The sequence below is a fragment of the Doryrhamphus excisus genome, chromosome 16 (assembly GCF_030265055.1).
Source record: "Doryrhamphus excisus isolate RoL2022-K1 chromosome 16, RoL_Dexc_1.0, whole genome shotgun sequence".
NCBI lineage: Eukaryota > Metazoa > Chordata > Actinopteri > Syngnathiformes > Syngnathidae > Doryrhamphus > Doryrhamphus excisus.
In genome coordinates, this window is record NC_080481.1 from 862,650 (window position 1) to 881,091 (window position 18,442).

General features: G+C 43.8%; 1 protein-coding gene across 6 annotated transcripts in view; it reads left to right on the forward strand.

Annotated features, from left to right (window-relative positions):
- Positions 1-18,442, forward strand: part of LOC131104027 (metabotropic glutamate receptor 7-like) — a 161,916-nt gene that overhangs the window by 43,281 nt on the left and 100,193 nt on the right. For 2 of the 6 annotated variants that reach the window (XM_058050721.1, XM_058050722.1), the window contains one exon: positions 1,278-1,388. The exons of 3 other annotated variants lie outside the window; for them this stretch is intronic. Coding sequence is in view for 1 of the 3 variants with exons in the window: in XM_058050716.1 (XP_057906699.1) it covers positions 4,867-5,370 (504 nt within the window). In the remaining 2 variants the exon portion in view is untranslated. Of the gene's footprint in view, positions 1-1,277; positions 1,389-4,275; positions 5,371-18,442 lie in introns of those variants that run through there. One more of the 6 variants, XM_058050716.1, reaches the window with a different exon arrangement.

The window sequence follows — 18,442 nt, forward strand, 5'->3', positions numbered from 1 at the left end:
TTCCCAGTTCCACATGTCCAAAAGGAGTAGGAAGAAGCAAAGCTTATTAAATCCTACCCCTCCATCTGGTACTTTTACAATCACTAACTGTTACATTTGTTCACTTCCTGCTTTCCTAATATAGTTTAAGTTTTTTTTTTTCATTTTATTTTTGTCCCATAGCGAAGTACTCGGTGATATGAGCATCCAATGCCATAATGTGTACCATAGTGCGTGTCAATATAGTGATATATATAGCACATCATGACTGGTTCAAGACTCTTCATCCTTGTGTTTAGCAAACTTCAACTGCTTGTATTGTTTATAAAATGCGGAGAAAAGTCATTTGTATCAATCCGGTATTCCACTGGTCACTTGAACATTATTCTTCTGTCTTTTACTCTTAAGTGTGTCGATGGATATTGAGTCCACAGCAGCCACTATACAGAGACATAATTAGAATGGAGCAGGTATGACAGGTGGATTATGGTCATAATTGAGCATGCAGCGGACCTGCTTTGTCTTTGGAATGAACAACACCGCATGTACACAATACACACATTACTCAGTGTACACAAATTATTCAGTTTTTTTACCTTTTCTTCCCCCCCGCCCCAACACACACACACACACACCAAATCTCACACACTCAGCTTAATTTATTTTATTGTTCCGGAGCAGATGGTCCAAAATGAGACGCCGGGGTCCTCCAACTCCCTGACCTTCATGTTGCGAATCCAACATGGCCCCTGCATTGATCTAACATTAACACCTCACCCCACACCATGCAGAATATGCATGACTTCAAGCAGGCTGGCGGTGTGCATGCTTTCGAACAAATCAAGTCGACATTCAATTACCTTCTGCTGTGGAGTTATTTCGTTCCTGTGGATTGGACGGCCCTTTCATTCCAGTCTGGGAATTAAAAGGGTTTCCAGGTTAATTAATTTGACAGACAGACCCCATTGTAGCCGGCGTCAGCCTAAAAAGGAAAGCCTATTGCCTCCTGTCCTGAAGGTTGACTTTTTATTGTTCTTCCGCCTGTTGTTGTTTAAAGGAGCACACCGTGTCAGCGCTGTAATTGACTTCAAGAAGGTTGTATTGAGCAGACGTGTTACTGAATGCTGGTCACAAAAGCGCCGGCCTTCCTTAGGAAACCGTAGTTTATCTTATGGCAGATGTGTTGAATTGCAGTGGCTATTCCCGCTGCTGTTCTGTTTGTTTTCCACTTCTGTATCGGATGCATGGGATACAGTTCTTTCACCACCTGGTTATGTTTTCTTGCTAATTCATTACAGGAGGACGTAGAATTCGTCTGAGTGGGCGCATGTTCCGTGCACTCACGAAAAGAGAAGAAGATCTCGGTCTAAATCACAGAACCTCCCCAGGGAAAGGCCCCACTTTCCGAGGTTAGTCACTGAATTAAATCCCGGTGAGGACCCCATTTTTCAAAACTAACCTTTCAGTTGACAGTGGAAGTGGAAGTCAGGCTCTCATAGCGCCAAGTCCTGAATCAGTGAAATTAGTGCCGTGCGTGGCGACACCGGTTTCTCTGGCTGTCACTTGTGGAGAGGCTCGCTGCTTTTCCCCCGCCTGCCTGTCTCAGTGTGCTCACATTAGAGGGGGCCATCTGCCTCCGTCGCCTCTCACGACTCTTCTTCCCACACTTTCTCCCTGTGCATGTCATGGATTCCTTCCATGTGTGCAATAAGCACCCGAATCCGTAGAAGCATACTCAAGAGTTAGCATGCGTGCACGATTTGCTTGTTGCCAGATATTCATGCAACTAATAGAGATAAATACACTGCATGACAGGATTTAGCTTGAATTAATCTCCATTCAACTTAATTAATTAGAAATGTGTCCATTCAAGCTTGCGCTGTCAATAGGACATGCGTGTTTTAATTAGCGCTACATTGCCTTTTCTTATCTTTTAATTGAACAGAAATGAATTGGGCCAACATTTTTTTTTTAAATGATGTCCAGAGTCATTGTAATTTTAAAAATGCTTAAACTCTAACTCATGTCATTGATCAAGTCATTGACGTATCTCATAATCCGTTTACTGTTCTCCGAGTGCTGCCTTGTACAGGGTCAGGAAAAATGATCACATGACACATTTGTAGCATAAATAAAAGGCAAATAGTAGAGAAATTAAAAAGTGTTTTTTTTTTTTTAAAAGTACAAGTAAAATGGGTTTATAAGGGACGGCTGGGTAATTAGGGACAATGTTCGGGGTAATAAGGGACAATTTTTGGGAAAATGTTTTAAATGTAATTCTGCCTTTTCATGTTAAACAGGAAGTTGCTTTGTGTTGTTTTTTTTCAAAGAAGCATTCATTCATTCATTCATTCATTCATTTTCTACCGCTTATCCTCACGGGGGTCACGGGGGTGCTGGAGCCTATCCCAGCTGTCTTCCGGCGAGAGGCGGGGTACACCCTGGACTGGTGGCCAGCCAATCACAGGGCACATATAGACAAACAACCATTCACACTCACATTCATGGTATGAATGTGAGTGTGAATGGTGCTGGAGCCTATCCCAGCTGTCTTCCGGCGAGAGGCGGGGTACACCCTGGACTGGTGGCCAGCCAATCACAGGGCACATATAGACAAACAACCATTCACACTCACATTCATGGTATGAATGTGAGTGTGAATGGTGCTGGAGCCTATCCCAGCTGTCTTCGGGCGAGAGGCGGGGTCCACCCTGGACTGGTGGCCAGCCAATCACAGGGCACATATAGACAAACAACCATTCACACTCACATTCGTATGAATGTGAAGACAGCTGGGATAGGCTCCAGCACCCACCGGTACCCTCATGAGGATAAGCGGTAGAAAATGAATGAATGAATGAAGTCTACTATATTGGGCAATACAACAGTAAAGGTGACTATAGGGGTGTTATTTTATGTCCAGAGGGCTTTAATAGATGGAATACATCACATAATTCAATTCACAGATCCACATGTCCAAAAGGAATCGCACGAAGCAAATCTTATTATATTATAGCCATTGTGACTTGATGCATGTTCAAATAAAGTTCAACCATTACCATAAAAATGGCTAAATGAACTCAAATACAAATATAAGGCATTTGGAAGGTGCGTTCAAAGACTGTGAGTGTTTGTGTCTTAAATGGCTTATTTACACTTGTTAAGTCTACTATAGGGCTGCACGGCGGTCGAGTGGTTAGCGCACAGACCTCACAACTAGGAGACCCGAGTTCAATCCCAAAACATGCTAGGTTAATTGTCCACTCCAAATTGTCCATAGGTATGAATGTGAGTGTGAATGGTTGTTTGTCTATATGTGCCCTGTGATTTGGTGGCCACCAGTCCAGGGTGCCCGGAGACAGCTGGGATAGGCTCCAGCACCCACTCGACCTCAGTGAGGGTAAGCAGTAGAAAATGAATGAATAAAGTCTACTATATTGGGCAATAAAACAGTGAAGGTGACTATAGGGGTGTTATTTTATGTTTAGAGAGCTCTAATAATATGCTCTTTTCACTTATAAATAAGGAATCAGATGGAGTCTGCCACCAATTAACAGTGATAAACGAGGGATTACTGTACTGCTATATGTGTGTGTGTGCATCCTGTAGACACGACGTATCTTCTCATCCCAACCTAGAAAGATATGCGCTACTTTGAATAACAATCTTGCTTTTTAAATGATGACACCCCTGCTAAGAAAATCCTTGACGAATGCTTTGCCCGGGAAAATCAGTGTGGAGAAGCACCTGACTTCATATAATAATATCATATGTGCAGTTTTTGGTCTTTTGTTCAGTGGACTTGGGGGGGCTTCTTGCTCCTGAAGGTGTGGTTAAGTCCCTCAAGAATGAGTGTGTGTGTGTGTGTGTGTGTGTGTGTGGATGAATCAGGAGTGTCTTGTGAAAAATGCGTTGCCTGGGCGACCAGGCTGGACCCCTTCCAAACGCCTCCCACCACCCTCCTCCGTTTTAAAGGTGCAACATAATGAATACAAAATATTTGAGGAGAGGCATCCCCCCCCCCAACCCCCCCCCCCCCCCCCCCCCCGCACACTCATTGTCATCACTTGGTCTTCATCCCTGCAGATGTCACTGCAGGGATGCGTGTGAGCTGCGTGGCATATAATGTACACTGTTTGTGCTTGCATGTGTTAGATGGCAATCAGGGAGGAGTGGGGGGGGGGGGGGGGGGGGGTAGGAAGCTAGCTGAGAGCTCTCTAAAGAGCAATTATTCAGATGATGCTCCTGTTTGCTCACTTTCTAAAAACCATGAGTCCACTACCCATTTTGTAGAATCCCTTCTACCAGGAAGCAGAGTGACACCCCCCCTCCTCGGTGAGAAAAGGGGGGGCTGCAACTGTGTATCCCTCACCGTGACTCATTCCCGACCGGTTGCAGGGATAAAGGAAAGCTGTAATTAGCTGCATTTTTCATTTCCCGCCGCTCAGAGGACGGACCGAGCGCGCACTCGTCTTTCCATTCTTGCTGTCCCCTCCTCCGCCGTCTGCAGCCGCCGCTGCGCCTCCGTGGAGTTGGTCCACAACAAGAATGTCACCCACTTCTGCCGGAGCTCAGCTCTAAGTATCGACCGTCTCTGTGGGTTTTGTGGATTTTTTTCTTTTTTTTTTTTTTTTACAACGAAGGGACACAGCTGAAGCTTTCTTCTTCGAACTGCCGGGAGAGGCTTCGCCATTCAACAAGCTGGCAGCGAGGCGATGGGCGCAGCGAGCCTCCTTCACGACCCGCATCTCGGTCCCGGTCTAGCCCCGCTTGTTGAATTCCCCCACCGGTGGCAGGCGAGGATGGCTTCGCGTTAAGAAACTTAAGAAACCCCGACGGTTGTTGCTTCAGTCCGGGGCGTCGAGCTCTCCATCTTTAAAGTTAAACATGGCTCGTCCGGTTCTCATCGCCAAGGCGGGTTCTCTGTGGGGACTGTTTTGCTTAATGCGGACTCTGCTGGATCTGGCGTCGGCTCAGGAGACATACGCGCCGCATTCGATACGGACCGAGGGCCACTTGACTCTCGGCGGACTTTTCCCCGTCCACGCCAGGGGGGCGGACGGCGCGCCGTGCGGGGACCTGAAAAAGGAGAACGGCATCCAGCGACTCGAAGCCATGATGTACGCTTTGGACCAGATCAACCAGGACGAGCAACTCTTGCCCAACATCACCCTCGGCGCCCGGGTGCTGGACACTTGTTCCAGGGATACCTATGCGCTGGAGCAGTCGCTAACTTTCGTCCAGGCCCTCATCACCAAGGACACCTCGGATGTGAGGTGCACCAACGGGGAGCCGCCGGTCTTCGTCAAGCCCGAAAAAGTGGTCGGAGTCATCGGAGCCTCGGCGAGTTCGGTGTCAATCATGGTTGCCAACATCCTCCGCCTCTTCCAGGCAAGTGTGCACTAAAACGATAACGTGTTTGTGTTGGAAAGGTTCATGTAAAGCTTTCCACTGTGGGGGGTGGATTCAAGCTCTTTACGTGGTGTGGATGATGCCAGTCCACGGTGGTTCTGAAAGAACAGCTCCTGTTTGGAGTTCCACTCGAGGCTCAGACACGCTCCTCCTTGGCAGGGCCGATCTTGGGGGAATTGGTGGGATGGGAAGAGGGGTGGATGAGCATTAAAATACCAGCATACTGTTACATAGTTTTTTTTTTTTGGGGGGGGGCTGTGACACTCAGCAGAACACTGACCTCCACCAAGGCCGAACAAGCATAGTTTGGATTGGCTCCAAAATACACACCACCCGAGATAATCACCTGCGGTGGGTGCCAAGATATTTCCATAAAGAATATACTTTGAAATATGAAAAGTGAAGATAACTGGAACTTCCCCTAAAATTATGTGTTTTTTTGTATGTGGACATAACCCAGGCCTTTATGGAGCGTCGTGGAAAAATCAGTTAGCATAGTCTGGCTTGACACCGAAAACAAACCATTCATTATCACACTGGAATGGATGATATTGATGGCATGAAACAATAGACCCAACCAGCCATCAATGCACATCAGTGGTTTTCATAGTTTCAGGTTCCTCCTGCAGGGGGCACAAGAGGACTTTAAGGAAGAAGGCTTGATAAAAATAAAGAAAAATATTCATATTAATTTGTATTTTATTATATTTGTAATATTATGATATATTTGATTCATATATGTAATATTAATATTAATTTGTCAATTATGGCAGCAAGCAATACATGCTCCCCAAATTAAGAGATAGAAATTTGACAAATTACAACTGGATTAATATTTTATGACATCATAAATGAACAATTTACAGTATATGTCCTCTTTTCTGTGTTCCATAAATTATTTTAAGTTTTTCCTCAGCAGTGATTTCAAAAAGTTAGCATTTGATTTTGATTTTTAATATTCATTCATTCATTCATTCATTCATTTTTTACCGCTTTTTCCTCACGAGGGTCGCGGAGGGTGCTGGAGCCTATCCCAGCTATCTTCAGGCGAGAGGCGGGGTACACCCTGGACTGGTGGCCAGCCAATCACAGGGCACATATAGACAAACAACCATTCACACTCACATTCATACCTATGGACAATTTGGAGTGGCTAATTAACCTAGCATGTTTTTGGAATGTGGGAGGAAACCGGAGTACCCGGAGAAAACCCACGCATGCACGGGGAGAACATGCAAACTCCACACAGAGATGGTCGAGGGTGGAATTGAGTGAACTGTGAGGCCTGCATGCTAACCACTCGGGCGCCATGTTTGGAAGTAATGTGACTAAATGTGCCTAGGAAAGAAGTTTTACATCATCAAAATACGTCAAGATACTGTAATTACGACACGTTATCGTCAATATACTTGCCAATTACATGATCACAGCATGTACGTCAAACTTAATGTTCTTAGAGGGCTTTGTAGTCGGAAAAGGCGAAATGATGTGCATTGTTAGCTAGCTCGTATCAACTCATTTTCTGTCATTAAAATGCACAAAAAAGGGAAATAAATGTTTCACAAAATGATTGTGGATGATGGGCAAGATTACCCCCAAAAGTGCAGTTTTCTAGTAAGTTATCTGCCACAGTGTGGATGCTAATTATTTTTAACTTACCAAAAAAAAAACAAAAAAACATTCCCATGTGGACAAGGCTTCAGTCAGCAAAATTGACGTAAGTGGTAATAATCACATCAGATGAGATTTATGTAGAATTGCATTTACTTCAAGAGTACATGATGATAATCCTAATTAGTAATTATTTCCATCTTCTGTCTTCAGTTAGGAAATGCAGTGAAAATGCAAAATGTAGAGTCACTGCCTTGCTGAAGGGACAACCGGTTGCTTTGATTTAGCATTTTTATGATTGCAATAAAATGCGGCCGTATTTGTCTGCAGAGTGAATTGTTGGTAGTTTCAGGCAATCTTTTCCGCATTTACCACCAGGGAATATTTGAGTTCGGTCACGTTTAATCCATTCCCGCTACAATCAAACATGAGTTATGAGTAGTTTTGCTCGGAAAGTTCCCTTTTGTGGGAACGGCGATGGAACCGCTGCAAGGATGGCTGGCAGCAGCCGGTGGCATCATCTCTTCATGCACTTCACTTCCCTTGCGATGCGACCGTTTGTAGGATTCACATGTGAAATGGATTTATGAGCGGTTTGTCATCTTGCCTTGCTGTTCAATGCCCTGCTACTTTAGATAATTGCACATGATTAGAAACGCTTCTTTCACCTCAAATGAAACATTTTGGACCCGTTTGCTTTGACGTATGGGTTATCTCGCTCTGTGTTATCAACTTGTGGCTCGAGGGCAGCGTACGTTGCTGTAAACGTTTGACACCTGAGCTCAGCTTGGCGTATGCGAGCAAATGAAATGATTTTGCGGGAGTGATTTAAAAAAGAGTTAGTATTTCATTTTGATTTTTAATATGAATTTGTGGGCGGCACGGGGGTCCAGTGGTTAGCGCGCAGACCTCACAGCTAGGAGACCAGGGTTCAATTCCACCCTTGGCCATCTCTGTGTGGAGTTTGCATGTTCTCCCCGTGCATGCGTGGGTTTTCTCCGGGTACTCCGGTTTCCTCCCACATTCCAAAAACATGCTAGGTTAATTAGCCACTCCAAATTGTCCATAGGTATGAATGTGAGTGTGAATGGTTGTTTGTCTATATGTGCCCTGTGATTGGCTGGCGACCAGTCCAGGGTGTACCCCGCTTCTCGCCCGAAGACAGCTGGGATAGGCTCCAGCACCCCCCGCGACCCTCGTGAGGAAAAGCGGTAGAAAATGAATGAATGAATATGAATTTGTCAATTATGGCAGCAAGTAATACACGCCCCCCCACTCCCCAAATTAAGATAGATAGAAATTTGACAGATTACATTTTTTGACATCATATCCACAGTGCAAATGAACAATTTACTGTATGAATCCTCTTTTCTTTGTTCCATGAATTATTTTTGTTTTATTTAAGTTTTATTTAAGATTTTTTCTATTTAAGTTTTTCCTCCACTGAAAAAATACACATGGCATTTCTCCATTAGCATGCTCCATCAATCCCCACTAAATGAGAGTTGAGCAGCGTAAGACAACAAGCTAACAGCTCGAGCTCTCAAGGAATTCTCAAGGAAAACCGGAAAGGAAAATTTTGCCCATCATTCGCAATCGTTACGTGAAACATTAACACATATTTCTTTCCCTTTACTGTGTGTTCTACGGACACAAAACAAGTTAGTATGAGCTAGCTAACAACAAACATCATGGGAGGTAGCTATATTGATGCTAACGCCCTAACAAAAGAACAAAACCAACTGCTACTTTAGATAATTGCACATGATTAGAAGCGCCTTCTTTCACCGCAAATGAAACATTTTGGACCCGTTTGCTTTGACGTATGGGTTATCTCGCTCTGTGTTATCAACTTGTGACTCGAGGGCAGCGTACGTTGCGGTAAACGTTTGACACCTGAGCTCAGCTTGGCGTATGCGAGTAAATGAAATGATTTTGCAGCAGTGATTTCAAAAAGAGTTAGCATTTGATTTTGTGAGCATATCTCTTGTGCCTGTTGGCTGGGATTGAACATGCTGCAGTGGAATGAGAACCGCAGCGGGGCTCCGGTACAGCAGATTAATTATTGAAAACACATCTCCATATAACAAAATATCTAATCACTGGAAATATCACACGGATGTTTTAGCAAATAGGTACACTCGCGCACAAATGTTCTACCGGGAGGACCGACAACTGCTCGTTGTGGTCGTTGCAACACAGTCGCTCTTTGTGTTCAATTAGAAACATGATGATGGGCTTGACTGCAAATGGCGGTTTAACTGAAACTGACCATCGTAGTGCTTAACATGCTTTTAGCCCCCCCCACCCCCACCCCCACTCCCACCCCCCTCCTTCATACAGCAGTCATTCATCCTCTGGGGTTTTGTGGCTGCATTGGCTGGACAATTAGGCGAATGATTCCAACCGCAACTGTCAGCCTGGCTTTGGTTCTCCTACACTTCCCTGGGAAAAAGAAACAACATTTATTTGGAATAGTTCCACCGGTTTGAAACCCTCCAGTTATACTTTGATGCTTCTTTGCTCGACTCTTATTTTTTGTCAGTCCGGCCGTAAAAACGTTAACATGCATGCAACTTGAAAAGGTGGTTTTCATTTATTCCCCCGTTGTTGTTATTATTATTCCTCCTCTTCTCAGTGGATTTGTTCATGTCAACAACGGAATGTTTCTTCGTAGGATTCATTCATTGAATGGAGTATTTTCATAGAAAACCGGTTTAACACCTTCGGAATGTTTTTTAACGTTAATAAAACCCTCTTGACATACAGTAACATCACTTTCACAAGCTTATTGCCCAATATAGTGGACATAATAAAAGATAATAAGCCATTTACGACCATAAATAAGGCTCGAGGAACAGAGTGAGTGGAGGACAGGAAGTGGAATGAGGCTTCAGCGATGAGTTATAGCTTGGCTTGGGTTACAGTTGCAACAGTAGAACGTCAATATAATTCTCACAGAATATTACAGTAACATTACTGACACCTAGCGGCCGGTGTACTGACACTACATATTATACACCACGTTTTTGAAGGTGTGGTCTGAATGCCTGATATTTGTATTCATTTTGACATTTTTAGACCAAAAAATATAAAGCAGTAATGAACAACAAAACAGCATGATTTTTTAAAAATAATATATTTTTGAAAAGGCTGCACGGTGCATGCGTGGGTTTTCTCCGGGTACTCCGGTTTCCTCCCACATTCCAAAAACATGCTAGGTTAATTAGCCACTCCAAATTGTCCATAGGTATGAATGTGAGTGTGAATGGTTGTTTGTCTATATGTGCCCTGTGATTGGCTGGCCACCAGTCCAGGGTGTACCCCGCCTCTCGCCCCAAGACAGCTGGGATAGGCTCCAGCACCCCTCGTGAGGATAAGTGGTAGAAAATGAATGAATGAATGAATGAAAATTTTGAGGCTGCAAAGTGACCAAGTGGTTAGCATGGAGGCCACACAGCTAGGAGACCCGCGTTTGATTCCCCCCTCTGGCATCTCTGTGTGGAGTTTGCATGTTCTCCTCCTGCGTGTGCTCCCACATTCCAAAAACATGCTAGGTTAATTAGCGACTTCAAATTGTCCATAGGTATGAATGTGAGTGTGAATGGTTGTTTGTCTATATGTGCCCTGGGATTGGCTGGCCACCAGTCCAGGGTGTACCCCGCCTCTAACCGAAGACAGCTGGGATAGGCTCCAGCACCCCCGCGACCCTTGTGAGGATAAGCAGTAGAAAATGAATGAATGAATGAAGTGCACGAGTGGTTAGCATGGAGGCCACTCAGCTAGGAGACCCGCGTTTGATTCCCCCCTCTGGCATCTCTGTGTGGAGTTTGCATGTTCTCCCTGTGGGTTTTCTCCGGGTACTCCGGTTTCCTCCCACATTCCAAAAACATGCTAGGTTAATTGGCCACTCCAAATTGTCCATAGGTATGAATGTGAGTGTGAATGGTTGTTTGTCTATATGTGCCCTGGGATTGGCTGGCCACCAGTCCAGGGTGGACCCCGCCTCTCGCCCAAAGACAGCTAGGATAGGCTCCAGCACCCCTGCGAATGAATAAATAATGTAAGTCGCTAAACTTTGCCAAATTGCTATCAGTAGCATACGTGTGTATGTGGGGCGTGGCTTGTAATGTCAGGAGCAGGAAGTGGGTGTGTTTATAATGCCTGTAGCGCAGTTGAAAGGTCACTCCTGACCCCCCCCCCCCCATGCAATACGTAACCAAGACAGACAGCACCTTGAAGGAGATACAGTATCTCCACCCATCACCCATCAAATAAGCCCACTCTGACACAGCTGGGATAGGCTCCAGCACGCTCGCAACCATCGTAATATTGGATATTTTTGATTTGATTAGGGTATTAGATTACAATACCCCAGAAATTCCCACTGCAAATTAGACATTTGGCCCGGGTATGAATAACATAGAGATGAACCATAAATCCAACGCTAACGAACCTTGAATGAACTTTAATGTAAATCTCAGCCTTTTAGAATTCCAGCGTGCAGACAATGACGACTCCCCCAGCTGTCCTCCCAGCCGACTTGCAGCTTTGGTTTCAATGAATGTGATGAGGTCATTGGGTGACTCACCCCTGTGATAAATGAATCATCAGGGAAGCAAAATAGTGATTGGAGATTTTATCGCCGGACCCTAAATATCATGGCCGTCTATTCAAGACATGAGTAGCTGCTCAACTGTTAAACGCTGGCTCAATTGACATGAGGGATGGATTTTTTGGAGGACCCAGGAGGGTTGATCAATACTGTTGCTATGGTGAGGATGATTTGCTGCTAAGATGTTTTTATTCCACTGCCTTCCACGCCATGTTGGAAACGAGGACAACAAAACCGCAAGAGAAGAGAAAAAAAAATCAATCAACCAAAGTTTAAAAAAAAAAAATCATTCCATGAGGTTTTGCACCTTTTGTAGGGAGGAAATCATGCCGATGCTAACATCGCTCACTCTCCGAGACGATTTTGTAGCAGAATACACGCAAGTCGACAGGAGTGTGTAACTTTGTCCATTTGTCAGTCTCAATCTCACTTCTATCCGTCTCGACAACATCAGAGTGATGCTCGCTGTCCTCTTGCATCTCCGACTCCTGCTACAGAAGCAAAACTTTTTATTTAATGTAGGCAAACTCTTTCTTGTACTCCTGTCTGGGGAAACCGCCACTTCAGACCTACTGTCTAAATGAGGCATCGGCGTCCTCCGCTCACATGGCCCTGACAGGCTACACTTGGCTTTTTATCTCCCCTTTCTCACAGAATCATCACTGTGATTGATGAAGGAGGCTGAAGCCTCATACCCCGACCTATTCAGAGGAGCGTGGTAAAGACAGACACCAAAGAGAATCCATAAAAGATCATGAAAGCCATCCGTGTGCTGCGTGGGTATAATATTTCTGTTTATATAAACACAGCGTGCCGCTTCGCTCGTGCATGTAGCAGCTCACCGAGTAACAGGTAAAGCCGTCATCCACCCGTCTGTGGCAGACAATTATTAAGTAGTCGACAATAACGCACACGCCGCATAAGCTTAGGTCTTTCATTCATACACGCGCCAATTAGCACGTGTTGAATCCTAACCGGAACCCGAAGCGATCCCTTCCAATGAAGCGATACACATCACGGCGTCCCCGGAACATAATTAATACAAACACCCTCACATGCAGTCACAAAACAAAAAGCTCGGTCGCTAAGGCTGAAAGAATGGAAACACACGACAGCACCTCATGGATTTTTCAAGACACACACCAGCGGGTTTGACTCGTGTTTTTCTCTCCATCGCTTGCTAATTATCATCTATTCTCGGAGTGACACATAAGTAGTGAAATATGGATAACGATGGGAGTTAAAACTCAACTCATTCCACACTTGGCTCCCAAACTACATATAGTCGACCTCTTTAAAGGGGAACCGTGGACATGTTAGACATGAACACATATTTAGTTCACTTTTCTGTGCATTGGAGCACAAGAAAACAATAATAATAATAATACATTTTATTTCTATAGCGCTTTTCTGAGTACTCAAAGACGCTTTACAGTACAGAAAAAGAAATAAAAATAGAGCTGAGTAAAAACAGAGTAAAAAATGCATTAAAGTACAATATCCAAAGATTCATTCAGATCTAAAACGAGGCTAAAAGTTATAAAAAGTTAGACATTAAAAACGGATTTCAACAGGTGGGTTTTGAGTTGTTTATATCAGTTTGATATATCAGCTACTTCCCCCTGGCCATCAGACTGCTCAGTGCCAAATAAGCCCCTCTACCTGCCCACACGCACACGTAAAACTTGAAATTATTATGATTTATTCAAAATTATTTGAATTATTTGTTTATTATTATTATTATTATTATTTGCTTTATTAGTTATTATTATGCGGAAGCCAGGCAACAACATTTCGTTGGCAATTTCACTGCTGTGTTATTGTTATAGTTATATTGTTATTGTATTATCTATCTATCTCGCTATCTAGCTAGCTAGCTATCAAGCTATCTCGCTATCTAGCTATCTTGCTATCTTGCTATCTTGCTATCTAGCTAGCTATCTAGCTATCTAGCTATCTATCTATCTTTCTATCTTTGCGGGGAATGGGGGTCATGGGAAATACCTATTTTGACGCTCACAAAAAAAACCCTCAAAAAACGGCTACAGTGTTCCGTTAGCATAAATGACTAACAAAGCAACTTCAATATTGTTATTGTAGCAGCTAACGTGAACATTTTTATCTCGCGGACTAACACAACTCGTCGCTAATCGCTAGTCTCAGCGTCATTCCCATATCTAGCACGTCTTGTGCTGGAAGACACAGCCATCCCGAGGACAGTGGACATTTTAAATGTTGACGCTGCTGTTAGCCTAACTAGCCTAAGTATGTGTATCAATGCGCCTCAAAAAAAAAAAATGTAGGCAAGATACCGCAACTTATCATCAACGTACGTGTGATAAGAACATGTTTATTAAACGATGCAACGTTGTTAGCGGGCTTCTTAGTCCAAATCGGTGTATCCCAATGACAGTATTGTACGCTAGCTCACATTAACTTGTCTTCTCGTTTTATAATGCACAGAAAAGGGAAATAAATATGTGTTTGTGTTTCACATAAAGATTGTGAATGATGTACAGTTCCCCTTTAAGTCACGTCGGAGTCGAACACGCAGTATAAATCTTTAAGCATTAGACTGTTAAGTGGCTTACATCCGCATCATTTGTTGCTTATTACCTGTCACGCTTTAGGGTGTGTAGGATTTGTTCCCCTTGCTATATAGAAGAGCATTGTTCAAGATGCCTGGGCATAATTGTGATTACCGCACCAAATGGCCAAAACAATAGGAACACCTCCGCATTTTGGAAGAGTTATGACCACAGCACCTTTTAACAGGTCAAAAGGGAGGTTTTCAGGTATTTCCGCATGCTGTGTAAGGCCATGGCGTTATGTCACTAATTGGCTGTCTCAGACGTCCTCAGGAGATGCTTCTTCAGCGGCGCATTCAGAAAGCTAAACGGTCGGGAAAGGTTAATGTTGGTGAAGCTGGAAGGGATTTTAGCTTGAAACAGTTTAACAGTGAAACAGCTTTTGTAGGCTTTGATTTGCTTTAGCAAAATCATTCTAAAATTGACAGGATGGAACATTTGGTGAAAATAAATAACACACTTCTGCATCTGTTTTGGATGTAACCCGGTTTCATCAAAAGTCAGTGAGTATAAATAAAACATAAATACAGTAATCCCTCGCTTATTGCAGTTAATTGGTCTGAGACCTGACCGTGATAAATGGATTTCTGTGAAGTAGGATTCCTTATTTATAATTGGAGTACCTTCCTTGGCAAACCATCGAAAACCTGTTCATGACATTCTAAATATGTTTTTATAACATCATTAGAGCTCTTTTGACATGAAATAACAGCACAGTGGTGGACCGACATGAAGTGATGTTGGGTGTTCAGAATCGAGTTTTAGCTTGGCAGGAGTTACGGCCGCAAGAGCCCGTGTTTTTCATTCATTCATTTTCTACTGCTTATCCTCACGAGGGCCGGGGTACACCCTGGACTGGTGACCAGCCAATCACAGGGCACATATAGACAAACAACCATTCACACTCACATTCATACCTATGGACAATTTGGAGTCGCCAATTAACCTAGCATGTTTTTGGAATGTGGGAGGAAACCGGAGTACCCGGAGAAAACCCACGCATGCACGGGGAGAACATGATGAGGGTGGAATTGAACCCTGGTCCCCTAGCAGCGAGGTCTGTGCGCTAACCACCCGTGCAACCCAGCCTGTGTTTTTATTACGGCTTATTGTGCTTGTAGTTGAGATAATCAAAATATGCAATAAAAGCCAATCATTACAGTAACATTACATGTAACATTATCTTTGAATGCATCTTCTGAATGCCTTATATTGCTAGGTTAGTTAATTTAGCTAATTTAGGGAGGGTGGGGGGGTTACTAATATAGTGTTTAAGACATTAAATTTTCTACCACTATGCACGCGAAAAATAACCCTACTAAGCTCCTTTCAAACAAATATGACATTTTGATACAAATATGAGATTATGCTCAACACGATCTTGTCTTTTTATGCTTCCAAGTGACAATGAATTCAAGCAGATAAAATGTTTTAATTAAAGGGTTTTGGCAATGTTGTATTTGTGCTCTTAATTTGCTGGAAAGATGACAGTGGAGACAGATGCTACAAAGGTCCCCTGTCAGCCTGAAAAACCAAGGCTGACACTATTTGTGCTTGGGGGTTTTAGCACTAACTACACATGGGTGCCCAGCTTGTAAAGCTTTATAGCACAATTAAAGTGTATTAAATTACAAAACAATAAACAGAAAATAATTAAAGCGAAGGAGAAACGGGGTGCATACGTTTGCAGGTAATGTATTGTATCTTTGTTGGGTCTTATGTGGCCGACTGAGTTCATTCACGGGCCTTGGAGGAGGCCTGCCTGCTTCCATTCTTGCCATTTAATCAGATGCTGACTTACGGTCCAGACCGCAGCTGACAAGGTGAAACTCATTCACGGGTTGTGTCAAAAAGCAGATGGGACAGAATGTAGTGTGGGCACGGCTACAAAAATGAGCTGCTGCTGCTGCTGTTTGTAACGTGTCCAACGGACTCGTTGTAGCGTTCCATAAAGTGAGAATTACGCCCTTTTCATTGAGCCTCTTATCGTCTCCTTTACCTCACCTTGTCTGTGCATTCGTTCTCAGACACGGAGAGAAGAGCTCCCCTTTTCTCTCGCCATCGCTCTTTAAGCATACATCTATACAAACAAGGATGCAAACAATCAATACTTACTTAAGGGCAGGTCAATCCCACCTGCTCCGTCAAATTGCTCGGGCTCGAGTCTTACCGGTTTGCAGGTTGGAGTTCAATTAGATTGAACTGAAGTGAACAAGGCGAGATCAATCCATGTCAAGAAGAGAATGTGTCTCACTCCACCTGAAAGGATGGTGCACGGCGCATTCTGACGGGTGCGTCGGACCTGAGATGCATCATGAAGCAGGTCGGGCAGAAAGGCAAGGAGTGCTCTGAGGCTGTTCTGAGAGAAGAAGACCGGTCATCTTTTTAAGCATCGCTGTACATTAGGGTCGGGCCATATATCCATATTTTTAGAATATCCAAAACAAGCAGACTGGATTTGATGTGGAGGTGTCATGTTTCAAGATGGCGTCGCCAGAGTGCAAGCTAGTTAGCACCGTATCTGAAGCTATGGATGTTCATCTTGTTACATTTGTAGATCGCGTCTTGCTCCATTGTTTACACACAAGACTAGCTCCTAGCATTGAGCACCTCTTCGTATCTGAAGCTATGGATTTTCATCTTGTTACATTTGTAGATCGCGTCTTGCTCCATTGTTTACACGCAAGACTAGCTGCTAGCATTGAGCACCTCTTGGTTACGCCGAGCAACCGGAGATCCCCACAGAGATACAAAGGAGGATAGGCTGCATAGCGGGAGTGAACAGCAAAAAAGACGGTATAGAGGTTGCTGGATAAAGACGGTATCGACCATGTTTATTGTCTGTCATCACGGGGAACGTGAGATGGAAGCACTAACAGCGCTAACCCGGCTAACAGAGATTACCGTGAGTGCAGCTTGATTGTACTGAAGAGTGAACTTTATCGTTTTTACAAATTTTCGAAATATCGGGATACATATCGCATAACGATATTGAACCTATATGAGTTTTGGTCCATATCGCCCAACACTAATGTAGCTTTCACATCAAGAGTTGGATGGTGACGAAATGGTGTTGCATTTCAGGAAAGTCATTATTTTTGCACCGAACCAGGGATGTTTACAGAATGCAAATATTTCAGAACCATACACCAAGAGAATGTTTGGAATAGTTGGAGGAAAAAAAATGGATTCAGACCTGCAAAGGCAGTAATTAAAGCACAAGAAGCAAACGCCTGCGAGCCTTCCGGGGAAATAAGCAGCGCTGTTGTGCTCATGTTCAGTGGTGCAAGGATATTCCATCGTATCTACTTACACACACATACACAAACATACACAAACTCACTAACATGCTGTAGTGTGAGCAGCTGATGCAATATTAATCAAATAAATAAAATATCCCAGTTTCAGACACGTTGTCATTGCGGCTGACATGGGGTTATGAGGTCAGCAGCCCACTACCCGAAGGAAACAATCCACGCCTCAAATCAAGGTCTTCCTTATTCCCATGGGGCCTTGGTCAGATTATGCACTTTATTATTCAGTAACATAATAGCTTGCTATGTGAATTCATGTTTCTCAATGAAAACAATATCCGTACCTTCTGTATTCAAACCTTTTTGGAAGTTCTACTTCAACTTCCAGCTGAGCATTGCCTCGCTAACTTTAATGAGGTGCCATCCCTTATTAACGCATGGATTTTTTTTTTGGGGGGGGGGTTGGTTGACAAGCTCAGCTGCGTGACTTTCCAGGCTGCATTATTACTCCCGTTTTTCTTCCACCGCACTCGAGGGAGCGGAGAGGGCAGCTACTTAAAAGCTTAGCTTGGCTCCCGTCGAGGTCATACCGGTGTCCCTAATAAAACACATTGTCGCAATGACTGTAAAACGGGAAGAAGAGCGCAGTCTCCGATTTTCGGAGGAAGTTTTCAGTAGTTTATCTGCTGAGAAGAAGGATGCAGAAGAGAGGAAACCCCATTACGTCCGATCCTCTTATAGGGATGAGTGAGGAGGTCTCTGTTGGCTGCTAGTAGGCCTCTCACTCAGAAAACGGTCCCCATTGCTTCAGCCTGAAATGATCCAGTGTGGGTTGAAAGGCATTATCACTGTGCTCTTTGTAGTCACACTAATCTGGGATATGTGCATCACTAAGGACGGAGCACAAACAAGCTAAGGAATTTGGCTCTATTTGACCAAATGAAGCTACAAATGTATTCATACGTATTTTCTATGAATTCATT